General features: G+C 43.8%; 8 protein-coding genes across 8 annotated transcripts; 3 read left to right on the top strand and 5 right to left on the bottom strand.

Annotated features, from left to right (window-relative positions):
• Window positions 1-1,736: 1,736 nt before the first annotated feature.
• Window positions 1,737-2,294, top strand: AOL_s00210g258 (uncharacterized protein; the record flags this gene model as incomplete). Its single annotated transcript, XM_011129060.1, has 3 exons — window positions 1,737-1,827; window positions 1,912-1,956; window positions 2,053-2,294. 3 exons carry the CDS (start codon window positions 1,737-1,739, stop codon window positions 2,292-2,294), a joined length of 378 nt encoding a protein of 125 aa, XP_011127362.1.
• A 312-nt stretch (window positions 2,295-2,606) lies between these two features.
• AOL_s00210g257 (uncharacterized protein) lies at window positions 2,607-4,381 on the bottom strand (the record flags this gene model as incomplete). The annotated part of the gene is made up of 3 exons (XM_011129059.1): window positions 2,607-3,792; window positions 3,855-4,156; window positions 4,235-4,381. 3 exons carry the CDS (start codon window positions 4,379-4,381, stop codon window positions 2,607-2,609), a joined length of 1,635 nt encoding a protein of 544 aa, XP_011127361.1.
• A 1,219-nt stretch (window positions 4,382-5,600) lies between these two features.
• Window positions 5,601-6,495, top strand: AOL_s00210g256 (uncharacterized protein; the record flags this gene model as incomplete). Its single annotated transcript, XM_011129058.1, has 2 exons — window positions 5,601-5,769; window positions 5,831-6,495. 2 exons carry the CDS (start codon window positions 5,601-5,603, stop codon window positions 6,493-6,495), a joined length of 834 nt encoding a protein of 277 aa, XP_011127360.1.
• An 828-nt stretch (window positions 6,496-7,323) lies between these two features.
• On the bottom strand, window positions 7,324-7,726 carry AOL_s00210g255 (uncharacterized protein; the record flags this gene model as incomplete). Its single annotated transcript, XM_011129057.1, has 2 exons — window positions 7,324-7,614; window positions 7,700-7,726. 2 exons carry the CDS (start codon window positions 7,724-7,726, stop codon window positions 7,324-7,326), a joined length of 318 nt encoding a protein of 105 aa, XP_011127359.1.
• A 4,303-nt stretch (window positions 7,727-12,029) lies between these two features.
• AOL_s00210g254 (uncharacterized protein) lies at window positions 12,030-13,208 on the top strand (the record flags this gene model as incomplete). The annotated part of the gene is made up of 2 exons (XM_011129056.1): window positions 12,030-12,216; window positions 12,289-13,208. The coding sequence occupies 2 exons, from the start codon at window positions 12,030-12,032 to the stop codon at window positions 13,206-13,208; spliced, it is 1,107 nt and encodes a 368-aa protein (XP_011127358.1).
• Window positions 13,209-13,433: 225 nt separating this feature from the next.
• Window positions 13,434-14,865, bottom strand: AOL_s00210g253 (uncharacterized protein; the record flags this gene model as incomplete). Its single annotated transcript, XM_011129055.1, has 4 exons — window positions 13,434-13,460; window positions 13,525-14,658; window positions 14,720-14,776; window positions 14,842-14,865. 4 exons carry the CDS (start codon window positions 14,863-14,865, stop codon window positions 13,434-13,436), a joined length of 1,242 nt encoding a protein of 413 aa, XP_011127357.1.
• An 875-nt stretch (window positions 14,866-15,740) lies between these two features.
• On the bottom strand, window positions 15,741-16,615 carry AOL_s00210g252 (uncharacterized protein; the record flags this gene model as incomplete). The annotated part of the gene is made up of 2 exons (XM_011129054.1): window positions 15,741-16,389; window positions 16,497-16,615. The coding sequence occupies 2 exons, from the start codon at window positions 16,613-16,615 to the stop codon at window positions 15,741-15,743; spliced, it is 768 nt and encodes a 255-aa protein (XP_011127356.1).
• Window positions 16,616-17,372: 757 nt separating this feature from the next.
• On the bottom strand, window positions 17,373-19,539 carry AOL_s00210g251 (uncharacterized protein; the record flags this gene model as incomplete). Its single annotated transcript, XM_011129053.1, has 4 exons — window positions 17,373-17,578; window positions 17,651-18,762; window positions 18,858-19,303; window positions 19,396-19,539. 4 exons carry the CDS (start codon window positions 19,537-19,539, stop codon window positions 17,373-17,375), a joined length of 1,908 nt encoding a protein of 635 aa, XP_011127355.1.
• Window positions 19,540-20,280: the final 741 nt, after the last annotated feature.

The raw sequence follows: 20,280 nt of genomic DNA, 5'->3' as shown, positions 1-20,280 counted from the left end.
ATCTTAGCCGCGCTACAAAACGCATTCGAGTGCTGATCTTGTTGAATCGAATAGCGCTATCTCCTCCAGGGCTCAAATTCGGGCATTCAAATATTGTAGATACGACGCGTGGTGCACGGATTACCAATGTTTTTGACCGGTGCTGACAGGGCACTGTTATTAGCCTTGGGATGGAAAGGGCTGAAGATGTTCGGTAACTTGTCTTCGATCGGTTCAGCCGACGAAAAAGCCGGAGAACTTAGCTACCTGGCGCCTCCAGTTTTGCGTCGCTAGTAACTGCAAAAGCTTAAGAAATGACTGTGAACTTTTCAAACCCTAGAACTCCTTAAGCCTTGAGAGTTCGTCCAACTACATGCATACAACGTGATTCCAAATTGTCTCTGTGAGGAAACGCAGTGAAGTGGAGTTCGAGGGGATCTATAAAACATGGGATATTTGTCATCAAGACTGGGTGCATGCGCATGCAGGTGCAGGGTGACAAGATAACGAAGCTTTTTCGGCCAAACCTGGCAAGGGCTTGGCGGTCCAACTGCATATGCATATGTCAACATGTACCACAAGTTCGGATGAATTTCTTAAATATAAATCTCTAAACTATTCTTAAACCTTTGGGACGGACCTGAATTAATATTAGACTATAAGCAGTTAAGAAAAACATTAGCCAAGATAGGGTTATGCTGACAGGCCTAGGTGTTTCTTTAGTTCTCAGGCTCTCAGGCTGCGAGATCTCACACACCTGCGCTAGCTCGTGACATTCTGATGAATTAATATTATAATAGGATTGCACAATATATTTGGTTATTAGGGGAAAATATTTGTCTCTTACCCAGACCTGGAAGGGAAAATATCAAAGAACTCATTGGTGTATCGATCGTCATTCGTTATCCCGACTTTACTATGCCTAGTAAAATGAAATGAATGCGGCTCTCCTATGGGAATCCAAGCTCTGGTTGCTGACTAAAGCAATGTAAAACTCGGAGATTAAATACCCACATTGAATTTTTAGATTTATCGCCAAGCCGATTCTTTCTGTCGAGTCAATGTGTTACATGTAGGTATAAATTTTAAAATCATCTCAAGTAACAGCGTCAAGTAACATCCGTACGCAAATCAACTGGGCTACCTAGCTTAACTAAGTATTGTTTGAAGAAAATCAAGGGATCATGATCACGACACCTTCAACCCTTTGGTAAGCGGGATGAGATCTTCTGCCAATTTTCTTTTGAGGAATGCTGTAAACCCGGCGTTAGCGCGTTAAACATCAAACGTTAAACCCTCATACCACCAGACCTAGGTAAAACTCGAAGGAATTCTGGAAGAAAAAAGAGAACAAATGCTCAACTGACCGATCTACGTTTATAGCCTCGAATAAAGGAGGAATGCACATACCTAATGCTCGTTTGAAACCGTTTGATCGGTGGACCCTGAGGGAGAAAAATATAATTTCGAACTTCACTATCCAGGTGGAAAATCTATAAATCAACGGTTGATTTCCACGGTTTCGTTTATTATTCTATTAGATACACCTTTGACTTTATAAAGCACCATTCCTAAATTCATCTATCGACTTGTTCGATTCAACGACTCGTAATCAAGCCCACAATTGACCGAATTTACGCCGAATTCATTTATACACTGTCAAGTTTACAAACTCTATAATAGTCCTTACACAAAAGCTTTGGACTAAAACCGCCCTTCATTGCCGATAATACCATAAAAGAGAAAGAACAATCAAAATGAAGTTCTTCCTTCCTTGTATTCTTGTACTATCGGCCGTTGCTGCCCTTCCCACCGAGAAAGTTAAACCAGAACCAAAAAAGGTTGAAGGTAAGTAGCTGGTTACACAGTATTCTATACGAAAGACTGCGACAGGGTATCAAGTTACTAACTCTAGTCTCTCACGAACTTTAGCACACCCAGACCCTAGACCTAACGTCCAGGTAGCCCTACTAGGCCGTATGTACACCCATCCATAGCTGGCCTTACAACAGTATTGCAATATATACTCACAATTTACTTCACCAAACTAATATCATAATGTACCCTATTTAGAGACATGTGATCTGACCAAACACATCTATTGCGCTCCCGACCTCTCCTGCTTCCTCATTGCACAACAAACTGGCACCGATAAAAATTCTCACCAGGGTATATGCATTGATGTGACAAAGGAAGTCAACAATAGGCAACATCCGGAATTCGTGGACGATCTTTTGCGCGATACCATCGGCTGGTCGCCAAACAGGTCGAAGAAGGGCAGTACTGATACTGATATCCCTGCTGGCCGCCGTTAAGAGCTTTGAAGTCGGCGAGGGTCGTAGACGTTGATCGTCTTATTGATAGACTCTTTGGACTTTTCTTTCGGGGTTCTTTTTCGTGGAGGTGGTTTTGGGTTTCTATTTGGGGATGTGGATTCAAATATTGAGCTTGAATTCTCATGAAAAATTGTATATTGATGGATGCCAATTTGACCTCGGGGGGTTGCTACTCTATATATTTTTGTATATGCCTTTTAATCTGCTTCCAAACAGAAAATACCTTGTATATCCTTTTAATCATACCTATTTCACCGCGCCTAATACAATATTTCAATACTAATGCGCCCTCTAATCCTCTTCTTCATGAATATCTTCCCTACTCAACGTAGTATGCAATTTATGATGCCCAATAAAACTCCCCGCAATCCATCCGATCCCTCCCAAACCTAGCGCCACCAAAAACACAGACCTCAATGCTGCCATCTCTGCATTCAAAACTTCGCTCCTCCATTCAATTGGTATCTTCCATATTTCTTCAAAACTCTCTCTAACCCTTCTGATAATATCTTCCGCTTCTGGACCTCCACCACCAAGTCTTCTCTCCAACTCACCTTTAAGCACATTTTGAAACGCGGCAGAAGCAACGGTAACGCCGATTGTGCTGCCGGTCGCTCTAAACGCATAGCTTGCTGATGTTATGACGGCCTGGAAGTCGTGGTCCACGCTTGAAATTAGCGCAATCAATGTGACGGTTAACATACCACCATAGCCGTAACCGACGAAGAAGTATGCTAAATATTGTGGGAAATCTGTAGTTTTAAGCGTGAATGTCGTGATCAACGCTATGGCGCTGACAAAAGCAGTATTGATCCAGATTCCCAAACCATAATATCTTCCAGTATGTCGCATGATATACCCACTAGACAAAGACCCCACGGAAAGGCCGACTGCATTTGGAAGAAGTCTAAGACCGGATTCTGTAGCTGAATGGCCTTGCAGTTGGAAATAAAGCGGTCCGTAGAAGAGTAATGCATAGATGGCCATTACAAAGAACCAGTTCGTAAGGCAAGCGGACCATGTTGTCCTCAGTCTAAAAAGACGGACGGGGATGATTGGTTCTTTCGCTCTAGACTCTGTCCAGACGAATAGAACGAAGATGATAAGCGATAGTGGGATTGTTGTTAGTACTAATGGGTGGGTCCATGGTAGGATGCTACCACCGGTGTTTAACCCCACCAGAAGGAGGATTAGAGAGGATACTAAAGTTATGGCGCCGAGGAAGTCGACTCGTTGGAGGGCGCCTTCTGAGGTATTCCTGATGGGGATGTCAACCAGGAGAGCGACTGCTATTGCGGAGACGATGATAATGGGAATTTGGAAGAGGAAGGCCCATCTCCAGCCCAATGACGAGTCGTTGAACAGACCACCAATCCACCCGCCTAGACCAGCACCAAGGCCGAATATAAGATTCCCAAGACCCTGGTATAGTCCCCGACGACGAAGTGGCACAAGATCAGACGCAACAAAAGTTGCACTATCAAATAATATCAGCATCCACAGAACAGATAAATGCATGAAACTAGGAGATATACTAACATAGCATTCAAGCACCCTCCACCAGCACCAGCAATCAACCTTCCGGCAATCAAAACGCTCTCATCCTTCGCAAGTCCACACATCAATGTCCCCGTCCCGAACGCGATATTGGCAGCAATTAACCCAGCCCTTCGACCGAAAATATCCGTCAACCGACCCGACAACGGCTGAAACGCCGAATTGGTAATCAAATACCCGCTCGCAACCCATGATATCGTAGAAAACGATGAAAATGAATTAGATATCGGACCTAACAGGGTAGCAATAATCGTTGAATCAAGCGAAGCCAGAAAAACGCCGACCTAAATCGAATGATTTTCCACGGTAATCAGTTTACAATCTAAGATCATGTAATGGTAATTCAATCGTTCCGTTAATACCCATGTAGCGCCTAGGATAGACCATAGCCTTGCACGCGAGACTTCGCCAGCAGGCGGTACGTCAGCGGGTGGCTGGATTAGAGGGGATGATTCGGAGGCTGTGCTATTTGAGTGCACTTGGCGACCAACTGAGGGGTTGATAGACATTTTGGACAGTGATTTCAAGGTATCAAGGGCAATTGCACAAGAGGCCAGGAGAGATCTCTTAAAATGGTGCCAAGGCTGAGTCGACGTGCGTGCTTCGGCGTCCTTTCCGATCGGATCTTGAGCGGCTGGCAACGCAATAAATACAACAAAGTAGGATCGTGAAGTTCGAAAATGCTTGGGGGTCGGGTAGGTGGTAATGTACCATGGTTCAATTCAGGACGATATCTAGAGAGGTAGCAATAGAACTATGCAGATATTGAATTTAGTTATCAACCCTGGATCTATTTCGAATATTTCTACATCATTTGTACACGGATGTATTGGAATTCATATAGTCAGTCTTGAAATCCGCTTTGATATATATAATTATAGATTGATACCTCTGCAGTAACTAACTAATCGCGGTATCGATACGTATAACTTAATTCAGTTTATCTTAGATATTATTGTATATTCCCTTTTTATGCCCATCAGCTATATACCAATCTAAGCCCATTGGTAACACTACCCCAACTTCCAAGCCAATGCATAAAAGTAACCCGGAACAGAACCAGAGGCCCGAGACTTCAAAATCTAATATGAGACTGTACATGTAGTATAGGAAGCGGCAAAGTACTGCCCGAAATCCGACCGGAATATTCTCCCTGGCACATCCCGTATCATCGTCGTGAAAAACTGCCTTAACTCCATTTCCAATATTCAAAATTTAACCGCCCAGCGTGCCCAGTGACAGCATCTCCTCAAACTCAACCTTTCCAGGCTACGATCTTCAGGGCTTTTAACGCCAAGACTACTAATTTCCTGCATTCTCTCCAACAAAACAACGCTTTTCCTTCCAGGCACAGATGGTCTAATCACCAGGCAGTCAACTCCAAAGCTTGGCTCGACGAGGAAGAAAAGAATAATGCACTCGTCCCCCAAGGAAAAACTGTCGCATTGCAAAACTCTCTTCCACATCCCGTTAAACTCTAGGCGCAATAAGATTATCGTAGACCTCGCCGAATGCAAGTTGCTAAATTTGTGTATTTCTTCACAGGTATGCAAGGAGTATATAATAACCCTTCCCCTCGAGGGGGATATCAGATTAGCATATTTACACTCCAACATCTGCGACGAGGCTTCTTGTTCTTTTTGCTTAAGTTAAGGTCAAGCTTTTTCCAAGACGTCTTGAATTTTTAGATCTTTTTTGTTACGTATATTTTACATCATTTAGCCCACTATGCGAACATTTCTCTCAATAGCCGCATATGGCCTCTTCTTATCCGAGATTCTAGCATGCCCGGACCACTTACATCACGAAGAAGACCGTCTGAGGAAACGTGCAGAGCCCGGTGGAAATGTTACATGGGCGTACGAGGCTAGTTATGATTGGGGTCGGTTATCAGACAGTAAGTTTCCTAGGAACATAGAATTCACATAACATTGATACTGACATATATAACTATACAGGCTTCGAACTCTGTCAAATCGGCACCCAGCAATCCCCAATCCCACTATCCCTAACCCAAGGCCTCTCCTTGAACCATCGTCCCTACTTTCATTATTCCGACACTTACAACGCTTCCTTGCACAACTGGGGTTATGGTCCAGCTGTGACCCTCGCCCACCCCAAAGATGATTTCTCTCAATTACCTCATTTCACATTTGAAGAAGAAAGTGGCATGAACGAGACAGTCTACCTCACAGGCTGGCACATCCACGCCCCAGCGGACCACTCCGTATCCGGCGACCGTAGTAAAGCAGAACTCCACCTGGTCCACGTCAGCTCCACTGGAAAACCACGTGCTGTAGTCGCAATCCGCATCGACCCGGGAAATACAGTTTCTCCATTCTTTTCGCATCTGCCGCCGCTTATTAGGTTCAAGGATACGGAAACCCGGGTTCCAATCGAAAATTTCAACCCTGTACTAGCATTGGCTGAAGTTAACTTTTTGAACGAGTTCTGGACTTATAGAGGTAGTTTGACGAGTCCTCCGTGTTCGGAGGGTATCAGATGGTTTGTGGCTAGGAATATTTTATTCGTTGGGGTTAAGCAGATGCAGGAGATTTTGTTCAATAGCATTTATTCGGCGAGACAGGAGCAAGAGGTTTGGTTACATCAGATTAATGTGTAGACGAAAGGCGGGGTAAGGATGCGCACGTATACGAAGTTTTGAAAGTGGCAGCATGCAGGTTTACGTACTTATGTATATAATTGGATAAAAGCTATTATATCAGGATAATCTATTTAATATTAGTAACTAGTCGATTGTGGAGGTACTGTGATATATTTCTAACTGCGAGCTACTGGGTCTGCTGAATAAGTCCTACATAGCGCGTTTATGCGTATATGCGGGCAATATGCAACGGGAGATCAATTGGGAAGGTAACTCTGCAGGTTGGTATCATTTATATCTATCACAATTACGATATCTCAAAAACGACGAAATTTACAGTTAATTAGCCAACCTCCGCAGATACGCTAGTCTCGTAACCGAAACTTATCCGTACATTCGTGATTTTATCGTATCAATCTAGATTGTGAGGACTGTACACCCGACAGGAGCCATATATGTTCACCACGTAGGCACAATTCACAAGGGGGAACTGGCGTCTCAATCTCTCGACCTCGTCACTGACCACTTGACGATTCACGGACCCAACCAAAATTTTGCTTGTTCAATCTAGCAAATTAGTTTCGAGATCGATCTCAGATCCAAAATACGAACCCAAACGAAATGATCTTAATCCGAATACAGAGCTATCACGTGCCACAGCCCATAATTTTGATGGAACATTTTGCATTTCCTTCACCTGTTGCTGATTTCCACTGAGAAATCTTCCACAACAGAATTCTGCCGATAGCTTGTGACAATTAAGTACATGATCTTGAAACGGGTGTGAGCTGAACTCCAAGAAGCCCTTCCCCCAAATTGTCCGCTATAGCTATATAAATAGCTTATTTAAAGCAGAATGATGCGTCCTGAACGAGCACCTGGGTGGTAGATACCCAATACAGATTGGTTGGGTTCATCGACAACAACCCATGGGTGGGTGACGTATGTGTCCTGTTCCTTAACACCACCTTTGCCTGCGACGGATCCGTATGAAACTCGCTTTCCCTCGTAGTTGAGCCACCAGACGTGGACTGGGCTGGCACGGTTGTTGATGAAGGTGACCTTGGTCGCCTTGTCGCCGCTGACGGACTTGGAGCCTGGCTCATTGTCAGGGTGGACTGGTTGGATCAAATAGACCTTTTAAGATTGAAAAGAAAGTGACGTTGTCAAATTAGCTAAAGTTCTTTAAGGGGATCTTGTGAGCTACATGAGATTGACCTACAGCTGGATCTTGAAGGGCGGAAGACATCTTGACAGATTATATATGAAGTTTATATTTTAAAATAGGTTGATGGCTTAAATGGGGTGTAGAGGGTTTTAAATGTATCTGTTAGTTTGATTTTCGAGTAAACTGATTGAAAGAAATGGAGAATTTGATGACAACCAGCGACCCTTTTATAGACAAAAAGAGGGAGAGATAGTAGGGAAGCCCTGTTATACTCACTGAGCCCTACAGCTTGTAAGCCCTACAGCTAGTAAGCCAAAAATCCCGGAATCGAAAAGCTACAAATTTCCATTTTCGAAAGGAGCTGAAAATTCCCGATAAGTCTAAGCTTCCAATCGCAATCGGACATGTCGACACATTCGCACATAATTGCACACAATCGCAGTATGACACGGCTGAACCACAGGGCTAGTAACTACCGCACGATGCATGAACGGAATGTAAATCGTGATAAGTGCATAGTATGATGTAGCCCAGATCGCGGGGAAATGGGATAAGCGATGTCCTATTCAGGTAAGAAACACGGCTGAACTGCAATGTGTATGCACATACCAATGCATTGGCGGAATGTGGTCGACCGATCAATGTCGTACGGACCGACGGGTACCCGTTTGTAGAAGCGAAAGTCATTCCAGTTACTATACAACGTCATAAAAATCCCTCAGCCTAACCGATTGGTGAATAAATACTTCCGTATGGTTGAAGATGCAGGTGAAGGATATTTAGGATTTAGTAACTTTTGTGAATTCAACAAGGTAATGTTTGGGTGTAAAAGGCGCCAAGATGTGGAAGACACCAATAAAATACAATAGCCCCAACACGCAGGCCAGACTTCGGGTTGCGTTGAACTCTTAAGAGCCACCAGTCCTGAAACTACGTGATCGTGTAACAAATGGCTCCTGTGTACACAGTAATCAGGCGATATATCGATCGCGGGCCCGCTTATCTCACAAACTAAAGCCTACTGTGTGAAGATCCCGCAGGCACAATGCCGAGTAATTGAGCTCTGTCCCTACTTCTACAGGCGCATCATATCATTCAAGGGAAAATGGTGTAACATCAGTATGGACACATCGATAGATCCGTTTCTTTTGCTAAATTTATCTTAGCTATAGGGGCACTTGCAAGTCTTCAGGACATTCTGTACCTCTGATACCGTACCACCAAAAAAAAAACTAATTTCGGTAGCAACTCTTACCTTAGAATTTTATTTATTTATTTTACTGACTAATTGACAGAGAAATCAAAACAAAATCTTATTAGTAGGTACATGAATTGTTTATATATTTCCTGAGTAGATACTTAGACAAAGGACCAGCGCATTCCGAGCTAGATCAAGAAGCGCCGACTACGTAATAGGTACCCCGCTCTTAATACGGCACGGAAGATCCAGAGAGAAAAGAGTAAATATCACAGTAAGGGGGAATCAAATAATAGAATCAAGAAATTGAAATATTTAAATATTGCTATTCGCGTTGTCAGATGTTGGACTTTTCGTCACATTTAGCTTAGCGGCTTGGCAATTAATATGACCCATGAATTCACAAATTCATGCATTCGAACTATCATCAGGAGTACAGCGTCAAAATTTGACGTTGATACTCAGCCAGTTGGAGTTATAACTTTTATTTATATGAGTTTTGTAGATAACCAAATATCTATACTTATATATATAATATAATTATATAAGCTTGTGTGGTCATTCTTCTGCATCTGTATTCGTATAGTAATTAAAGCAAATATTTTGAAAGCTCAATTGATCAAGCTTTATAGATTGAATTTGATTCTGAAGGTCAGTCGAATAATATTGTGTTTAAAAAGAGGATATACTTCCCGAGCGTGAAGGCCTATCAATAGTCTTTATATAACTTCTTTTATAGTCATTTCCTCGACAACCAAGCTAACCATATGCATGGTACCATGTACTCGAGTACTCCGAATGTCACCAAATTTGACTGAAATGTAGTGGTACGCGGAGACTTTCTCCATTATCTTCGATACGGTATTTCTACGCCTTTAAACACACGTTGACACGTTTGCTCTGGTTTTGCGGGGCTACATCTGTAATTGCATATATTGCATGGTCCAACTAGCAACTCTCGGAGTCTGTGAAATTTCGTCAACAAGGGCCAATTAGGACACCCTCAGGCGCAGGATCCTAGGATGACGAAGGCTCCCTACGAAGATCTCGCGGAGAAAGCCGCACAACGAACAGAAGCTCGACTTCAATCAAGTGCAGAATCAGCCCCAGACGTTTTCGTAAGCTTTTTTGTTTTTCGCTTAGCTGACTAGCTCTTCCGTCGCTTTGAAGGGCCCAAAAGAAGGCATCCTGCTGACTATTAATTACGGTGGACTACGTACGCATTTATTATATCCCGGCTTGGAACACTAGGGTCTAGAGTTCAAGACATTGTGATGGTTAAGCTTAATTGATTCCGTAACTATGTACAACTCCATGACTATTTTGATGTTCGAGAATTTTGTTAGGGGTGAGGGTTTGTAAAAGCTGTCTCGCTGTTGGTGAATCGGAGGGGGAATTTCGAAATGGCTTCATGCATGGCTGCCGAGCCGAGCCAAGGCTGGATTTAACCTTAAATTTATTATGTAAAAGAATTTACCGTGTTCGTGGATGCGCGAAACCGGGGGGTTCAAGTGGTATGTATACGTAAGCTTGGGGCTTTCGAAGGCGTTCGGGACGATTATTGAGCCTTCGGGAGGATAATTGTATTGCAGTGGATTGAGGCTTGAGGTCCACCGGGTATAGATCTTGAAGATCGATCCTATCGCCTAGTCTATCTATAGATCCACAACGGTTATATAGTTCGAAACCCTTACATCGAATGATGATGAATGGTGCGTGATATCGATAGACAACTTAGCTGGCTTGTTGTATGTTGTATGGGTATGCACATATGCATGCCAGCTGATTAATTCCGAACTGCCTCAGTTACAATTCATCGGATATTGGGACTAAAGCTTTCAACGCCTCACTGAGATATCTTTCAACATGACATGAGCGATTGCAGCTTATGCATATCACTCCGAGATCGGGCTGGTCGGAGTCTGCGGATTCAGTTCTCAAATAAAACGAAAGCCGCAGCCTCGAATAAAAACAAAGTAGCATATTGACTTAGACCAATAATGCCAAGGATCGATTGAGTGACAAACTAGGCCAGGAAAGATGAACTCTAATCTAGAATAGGAAATACAAGCGAGTGTAACAGCTGGCAACACAAAATGGAAGGTTTCAGGATCTTTTCTGAGGGAAGTTGAAGGGGTACAAGGCGTTCGCGATTCTGGGCTAACCCAGGGGCAAATATACAGCCTTTTGGAAGAAAAATGCCTTTCGAATATTTGGGTCAAATGCTCAAAGACTTGATGCTGGCTCCTTTGTCTTCCCGGTTGGTTTATGCTGAGCTGTGCGGTCTGAGGGTATCCCAGAGTGCATCAGATATCAGTAGTTTCAGATTCGAGAATGCTATGCAGAAACTTCAGATACAGTACCAGCGAGCTCGCTGACCCAGAGGCTGACGATGTCTTTGGGGAATCGGCGGAGAGGGGCTCTTGCAGAATTCAATGAAAGGCTGTAGCAATATCGAATGTTCTGTACAGCGCTGTATTTTTTTACTTTATTTTTTTACTTGCCCAATTAAAGGCTCGAATACGTAACACCCGCTTTTTTCATGCATGTCTTGTGATACCATCCGGTGTTTCCAAGCCCCAATTATAAGAACCCTGAGGCGTTTAAACGTTTGAGCGCCATTAAACATGGGACTCTCTTGCTTGTGCCTCCGCCTTTGTGAGAAGTTGTGAATACACTGTCTGAAGAGTGATTACGTACCTTTTCTACCTTGGCAAGCGAATTCGCGAAGTTGAAAGCCCGGATATTTGGTGTCTATGCTTTTCGAATGATTATTTTGGTTAGCTTCGGGCCCGCTATAGGCAGGCAAATAATTAATATTGCTGGATTCATAATTACTGTGCGCATAGCTAATCCAATCATTATGTAGGCGGGCGAAATAATACCACAGAGGAGGATCTGAATATATAAAGTATCTAGACTTCAGCATTCAATTTATTCTGGACATCAAATTATTCAAATCGACCAAGCTTTCCGTATACTAAAAGATTCTCTCCAAGTTTATCTTGGGTAAAATTTGTGTACTTGATTTCTAGTGCTGGCACAGAAGTGGTTCCTCCTATCAATCTCATCCGACCGTTTCATAAAACTCAATTCAATTGAAAAATATTCGAATATACCACCAAATACCTACATCATTCCATAATCAGGTTTCCACTAGACCACTCCCCTTTTAAATATCACACAATGGGGACCAAAAATCAAAATACCAGCGGAGGGGGCTTCGAACTCCAGTCTCAGGATCGATCCTCGATATCCAAAAATACGCCGCCTTCACCACCACTAGTGGCCGACGATGCCAACTTTTTCGTCCGTAATGCTAGAAAAGTGTATCACCCGATTGGTTTCCGCAAGGGTTACAACTTTTCCTTCTGTATGTCGCCTTCCGTACATATCGTCTGCAACCAACCTACATGATTCACTAATACAAATGATTGCTTCAAAGGGTTCATCTGCTGCGGAGCCATGTTAGGGTTCTGTGCCGCCCGCGCAATGTTCCTCGACATTGAAGGGGTATTCTTTGAATCCACCCTCCTCGCAGAAAAATACTGGTACTCAAACTTCTCCCTCTACCGCATCGGCATCACCATCCATCTCGCCTGCGTCGTCCCCGCCGGAATCCTAGTATTCTTCCAATTCATGCCCGTAATCCGCTACAAAGCACTTTACCTTCACCGTATTAACGGATATCTCATCATACTTCTTATCCTTATCGGTAACGCAGGGGCACTCATGATCGCTCGTCGTGCATTCGGCGGTGGTGTTGAGACTCAAGCTGTGGTTTATATTCTGGCTACGATGACTACAACGAGCTTGTTGCTTGGGTACTTCAACATTAAGAAGCTACAAATCGAGCAGCATAGGAAGTGGATGATTCGAGCTTGGGCCTATTTGGGAGTTATCATCACCATGCGATTCGTGATGCTTATTGCCGCTACTATTATTAATCAGATGGGATCATATTGGATGGGTGTAACATGTGGAGAATTGGAATTCGGGTTTATTGACGGGAATAATACAATCGCGGCGGAGACAGCTTTCAGAGCGAGATATCCAGACTGCATTGACTCAAAAGGAATGATTTTGTCTGATAAAAACATCGCGATCCAGGGTTTGACGGATGGAAGAGTGGAGGAGGCTGGTGTGGGTTATAAGTTGGGATTTGGAATGGCGGCTTGGGTATGTCTTGTTTTACATGCGGTGCTCGCAGAGGTCTATTTGGCTCTTACGAGTAGGGAAACAGAAAGATTGAGGATGGTGAGCTATGAGAAGCAGAAGGCGAGGGGTTGGGCAAATCCTGGAAGGGAGGGTTTGACTGCAGATAGGATCGATGGTGTGCCTTGGGTCCCGAGACAAACAGAGTAAACATGGGGCGGATAGAATGAGTGACGAATCCGGAGTTGGTACATATTCTATGGGATGTTTTTTTTCTTTTAACTCTTTAACTGTTACGACTTTTTTTTAATAACTAGAGCAAGCGGGTGTTTAGCCATTAAGAGGATCGGTTATAGGAATGCACATGAATCATTAAACTTTATCCACAGCCTCCATGGATATTCCAATCTATATGTTCAGATATGTGTGTAGTTTTTACATGATAACCTCGTTGACAACATCCTAAAAAAAAGAAAATATCGATTAGCATCGTAGGATTCGAAAATAGGATTAGATTTAAACATACCTTCTTCAACTCTTTGTACGGCAAGCAAACGCAGTTTTGTACCCTGATTTCATCATGAACGACACAGTCCTTCGCCAGAATCGTAACAGACTGAACCTTAACACCATTCTTAAGAACTGTCGTTGAGTGCTGATTAACCGATATTGGTGTGCCTTCGACTCTTGCCCATGCGCCGATTCTCGCATTCCATCCAACAATGCTATATAAAACGCATGCATCGTGCTTAATCTCAGCATCTTCAAGGACAATTGAATCCTTGACACGAGCACCAGCGCCAATATGGGCACGGGGGCCAATTGAGACGTTTGGCCCAAGCTTGGCGGTTGGATCAACAATGGCAGTTGGATGGATGTAGACTGGTGGAATTATGGTTGTGCTTGCCGCAGCGAGATCTTCGGCGCCGGATTGATGAGCCTTCTGAAGGTACAAGGCGTTTGCTGGAACAGCAGACCCAGCAGTTTTAATCTGTCGCCAAAAGTCGCGAGTTTCGTAGACATAGAAGCTCTTCTCCTCAGCAAGAGGCCCAAGGATATCCTGCTCGAGACGAAGGACATTATCTGAGCCATCTTCCTCGCTAGGGTCGTACAATGGGTCGGAAGACCTTCGGTCTGCCTTAATCTCCATTGCCTTCCTAATCTTAAAGATGATTGAGCTGCCAAAGAGGTAGACACCACAATTTATCAGGTTGCTGATGTGGGATTCTGGTTTTTCTACGTAATGGATGACTCGCTTCGTGGTTTGGTCAGAGACAATACAACCAAAGTTGGAGGCTGCCTCATTCGAGACCCTGGTACCCAAGATAACGGCTTCAGCTTCACGATCGTCGGCGATTTGAAGCATTTCCTTCAACGGGAACGAGCAGCAGACATCGGCATTGAGAACGAAGAAGCGCTTAGGAGAGCCCTTAAGAATGACATCACGGAAGTGGTAGAGACCGCCGGCGGTTCCTAGAGGTTCATATTCGCGAAGGTATTTGATAGTGAATTGGGGAAACTCTTTGGAAGAGTCCCTGATGAAGTCTCGGAAGATGGATTCATCATAATAGCCGATTAAGAAAACCTCCTTGACATCGATTTTGGTGAGAGCAGTCAAACAATGCCAGATAATAGGATGGCCAGCGACATCAAAGAGGGGCTAAACGTCAGAAGGACAGGGATTAGCTGATGTCTTAACACAAACGATAGAGATAGCGTACTTTCGGCTGATCGAGCGAAAGAGGTCTGAATCTGGTTCCTCGTTGGGAACCTCCAACCTGTTATGGCGCTGTTAGCTTCGTGGCTTTGACGATGGCCATGGGCCCTGACACCAACTTCATACCAAGATGAGAGCCTTCGTCGACATGGTACTTTTGTAAGCTCAAGCAGCTCCCAATTGACGTGGATAGACGGTAATTCAGTAGAGGTAAAAGGTGGATGGTAAGTGTTGGTCGTGGTGCTAGATGGGAGAGGTTGATGAGCTGGCGGGCAGGATGGTTGGAGCTCCTGAAATTGGTGTTTTCGAGAGAGTGTTCGAGCCCAGGCCGCTGAAGCTGGCTAGCTTTCCCCACGTGGTGTTGTACCGCGCTTCGGCCGACATAGGTATCCTAACATACTAATTAATACTGGAAGTGACTTCTTGGCATATTACCAAGAATACCACACTAACAACACCTGAGTCTTCTATAGTTAGGTGGCAGGACGTGTCAAGCCCCATAAGTCAGTACCAAAAAGAGCGCTTTATATAGGCTTATAGCTTGGTTATGTGCTCAGAAAGCTAATCTAAGATCACTTGGTTTCTTTATACATTTATGTATTATTTGCATCAGCACCCGTCTAAAAACTAGACTAGCTAAGTACTTAAGTAAATTCTCTGGCAACGAGACTAGTAAATTCTTATGTTTTTAGGCTGTACTGTACGCTTATAATCAATTATTCATATCAAGAACTAAAATAGAGTACACGAACCAAGTCTAGTTACGAGCCTGACGCGAACCTTCCGTGGGAGTTCCTACTTGAAAGGCTGTAGTTAAAAGATAATATCTACGGTAGTACGACGGTGGACGATCAAGATAAATTGAAAGAGTAGTACAGGGGTTTATCTTATATCGGTACAAGTGGGGCCTAAACCACAAAAACCACGATATCCTAGTGGTATTGAACGAAAATATGTAGTGTTAAAGCAGCCAGTAGTCTTTTCCAAAAGTATGAGACTATCAGCTATGCAGTCGAACGAAAAAATCAAGGCTCTAGTCGGCTCGGTTGTGTATGTCTCCCATCGGGCAGCTCTCTCCTTGCGCTCCATTCCTCCCTATGTGGATATCCCTCCGTCTCCAATTTCCAATCTTCGTATTCCGACTGATCAATTTGAACTATATCGGTCCTGGTGATGTGATTTGAGCAATATACCTTCCCATCGTCGACAAATTCACTCCACAAATGCCCAAATCCCTCCATCCCTTCAAATTTGATCCCCAACAACTTGACGGCATGGAAAAAACGTTCATCGCTATCGTTAAACCAGAATTTTCCGATTTTCCATTTAGCGTCAACTATCTTCCTAGCGGCCGGGGTATCGGGTCTACCGTTGCCAGGGAGATTGAGGTAAAGTGAGGTATCAAACACAACATCTCGACAAAAGATCGGCCCCTGAGGGACAAATACCAGCGGGCTCTCGCCTTCAACGCTAAAGAGAGTGCAGTAAGAATGGAACTTCTTGGGGGTCATGAGCCTAGGCTCCCACCCGGTAATGACTTTGCCGACCAGGAATTCAAGATCCTTGCTGTCGCCCTTATTTTCGAGGGTATCAAACATGGTGTATTCCCGTTTCCTGAGCCTGAAAGCTTCGTATTTTGCAGAAGTTACACTATCAAGGGTGGTTATGCCGTTTCTATGGGTTACAACGGGATTAAAACCTTGTTAGCATGAATTTTGACCCTTGCGATGAAAAGAATGAAAATAGAAGCATCACCAAGACGAAGTAAGGCTATTACTTACCCATAGAACGGTCCGGGGTAGGGATTGAAAGCACCAGCATCTCTGTCATGTGGTATGGGAGAAGTGACGCGTTTGCATTTGGCAGATCGCCGTGTGATTGAAATCTTTGAGGGAGCCATATGGTAGCGATTAATTTCAAATATCGATGTGGATATGCGCGAGGCGATAGTATCAAGTATGGACCAACGGACTATGACGTACGAAGCCGGCTAAGAGAGTTGATAAAAGTTGCTGTTGTAGAGAGCTGAAGTTGATTGTTTGCCGCCTGGGAGCTCTGGTATGATCCAGAAAGATTGATGCGGGATGGCGATTCTATTTCTGGATAGGCTCAGCACTTTCCTAAAAATACACTGCTTGTATGTTTATATACTACTAATAGTCGTAACGACGTCCCACGACTGTATAAACAGTGGGTTTGTCTGTACCCTGCTGATCACCACATGCACAGCCATCCTGATCAACTCTCTCATATGCCCGGTGTACGCCCATATGGCCATGTCCCTCGAGACTACGTGAGTGAAAACGCTCTAAGCACTGCGGGTTTATCAAAGTTCAAGCTACGGGCCAAGTCTCAGATCCAGGCGCTCACCCACCGATCAAAACCCACGGCCTACGATCTACAGCATGTTTCAAGGCTAGGATAAAACAATATTCCTACGAAATTAATTTACTGGTGCTTGATATTGAAGCGGATGCAATTAAGACAATAAGAAGAATATATATATATACTATATAATGCATTAATTATCCTTGAGGTATTCACTATAAATACTACTCATCTAGACATTCATTATGGTACAAATTCAATTAACTTTACCTTTAATTACCCTTGCTTAATATAGTATAATTAAATGGGTTTATATACCCAAGTCTCAACTAATCTGTCCATAATTTCGCCCGGCGCTCCAGTCTTTTTCCCTTTTCCTCCACTGATATTTTCAAAAGTTTTCTTAACATTGTCGAGTTAGTTTTCACTTTGGTCGCGAAAAAGGTTTGATTACGAGATTCGGTAGTAGGCTTAATCGTGAAGGTTTGATTCGTTTCGATTGGGCCGAACCTTTGCATAGTCGCCGGGATCGCGTCTACCATTACAAGTCAGTATATCCGAGTTCAACCCAGACATTTCAGATATCAATATCATTGTAAAGACTTACTTTGTCTGTGTGCTTCAAATCGTTCCCTCGCCGCCCCAAAACAGGGTAGCCAAGCCTCAATAGCTGCAATAAACACTGGAAGTGCTTCTAGAGACCATTCTCTAATTACAAGATCCACAGCATGGGGCCCATCCTTGATGACGACACCGAATAAATCGTCCCTTGAAGGTCTTTTATAGCATGAAGGAACGGTCGAATTCGCAACGTATCGCGGGCCATCAGCCAACCCTTCTGAAAATCTCGTCTTCAAGAATCCCAGTGCGCTCCAGGGGTCATTTTCACCCATGGTGTAGAATGTTCGTGGTTGTGGATCGTTCCAACCGCCGAATGCTTGATTTATCGCATTCGTGGATGGCCTAGAGCTATTTCCAATATACGCCCCAGCAGTTGGATCTTTAAAGTATAGGTTACATTTGCTCTTCCAGTGCTCTAGGTTGCTAAACTTCGACACGATCTGCTCAGTCCCAACGTTTCCAGTCTGGAAGAAACCCCACTCGAAACAAAACTGCCAGGCCCAAGCTATGTCGTCAGAATTATTGGAAAATTGAGCTATTTTGCAAGATCCCGGACCCCTAGCGGACCCAAATCCGGTGCAGGAATACCCCCATGCTTTTAGAAGTTCAATATATCCGGGCCAAGTTGCCCATTGTCTGGCGCTCCAGCTGCCGCTCCTCGTCAGAGTCGAGTCTTCTGCATTTTCCGGCCAGCCTGTTACTGGGGATTTGATATCGCCGTCGGTATTCATATGGTCGCAAAGGTTTCTAAGGGACCAGACAGTGTCATCGATTATAGGTTCGTCTATCCCCCCAAATTGGAACCCAAAGAAAGGGAACATGATTGTTTCTGCAAACCAGCCGTTGGTATTGATTTCACCACCGGGACCAAGGAACATTATCTTCATTACTGCTGCTGATTGTCCGCCTTTTGCCAACTCTTGGTCAATATATCTCATCGCGGAATTCATATTCTTGACACATGCTGGCTCTGTGGATCCGATCGACTTTGCTACAATATCCCAGTACATTGGCATCATTGTCCGGGCCTCAACAGGCGCACCTGAAGCGTATGCCGCGAAGAACGTATCCGGATACAATTTTCTCAGGTAGCTAGCCCTAAAAATTCAAGTCTTTGATAAGTTTATCAAATCTATTGTGGATTTATGCTGCGGTATTCTGAATTTATGAAGCTGGATTTATGAGCAACTTACATGTTTCCGGCGTACGAGCCACCAAGTACTACCCACGGAGAACCCTTTCCCCTTAAATCAGTGCCCGCCGGGACTCTTTCGCTTGTATAATTAAAATTATCCGCAAGAAATTTAACATCTTGCAGTGCCAAGTCAGTCCTGAGGTACCTCAGCTTTTCCGCTGGAGTGTCGATGGTGATTCCACTAGCGCCAGTTCCCCACGCAGATTGTGGGGTTGAATCTCCATAATAACGGTGCTGTAAGGCAATTCCTAATCCTCCAAACTTCTCTTGCAAGTCGTATACGCGACTTCCATTCAGAAATGTACCAGCGACATAGTCCGACAGCGTTGTTTCTCCGCTTAGATATAAAAAGATCGGCCCACCCTTCTTGTAATGTTTATCATAAACCCAGTATGTCAGATTAAACTGCTCGCCAGTCCGAGGCCCTTGATGATCTACAGGTGTCTATGTATTGAGCTTGTTAGATTTTGGCCACAACTTCCCAATATTGAATGTACATAAACTCCTCGAGGGTAAGGCAGGCAATGTCGGCTTACCAACAACCGATGCTTCGTCGGATACAGAGGTGTAATATCAGGGAACACCAGGTTCCCATCTTTGCCTTTAGCGAATTTGACAGAGACATGGCCACTGATACGACTTTTGTCTTTCTTTAGCTCTTTCAGCAGCAACTTGTTCATATTATTGTGTAGAAACATCCCTTGGGCCTCTACCACGCGAGCGATCAAGGAAATCGAAACCAGTGCAGCATATGCTATACTCCATAGTCTCATCTTGAAAGGCCTCAGAGTACGGAATGCCTAGTTTCCAGATATAGAAATGTGCTGTAAGAATTATAAGATATTAAAGACCTTTGTTCGAGTTCGGAATTCTGAGGATATGGTAGAATATGAACAGATAATATACGGTAACGAAAGACGAAAAGTAGAAGTAACAAAAAAATATGAAAGAAAGATAGTATGAAAAGAAATGCTATTAAAATACAAGTGTATAAGTGAACTAGTAGGGGTTATCGATATCATGAAACTCACACCAAAACTTCTTTCCTCGACGAAAATCCTATGGGCAAGTTATTCCTATATATATAACAAGAATACGTAGTATCTAGAAGCACACCTTCGCCGAAGGATTAAGGCGACGTATAGAGCCCTCAAACAAAAACCCGAGTCAACAGCTTATCCATAACAATTACAACATCTTTAACTACAAACTTATAGGACTTGTTGATTTCGTTGGCGGCGGAGGTTTCCTTATTTACTATGCTCCTGTTTCATGACTTTCGGATTTAGATTATTAGCCATTTTCGTGTGTATTGTTAGTCTGGTATGCACACTGCGTAGTTTCGCAACATTAGGCCCAGCACCCCAAGCGCGGCGCAGGCGAGAAAAGCCTGATGAACGCGAACACATACAAGCAGACGC

The sequence above is a fragment of the Orbilia oligospora genome (genome assembly GCF_000225545.1).
Source record: "Orbilia oligospora ATCC 24927 unplaced genomic scaffold scaffold00210, whole genome shotgun sequence".
Taxonomy (NCBI): domain Eukaryota; kingdom Fungi; phylum Ascomycota; class Orbiliomycetes; order Orbiliales; family Orbiliaceae; genus Orbilia; species Orbilia oligospora.
Note: the sequence above shows the minus strand (reverse complement) of the source record. Positions and strands in the feature narration are given on the sequence as shown.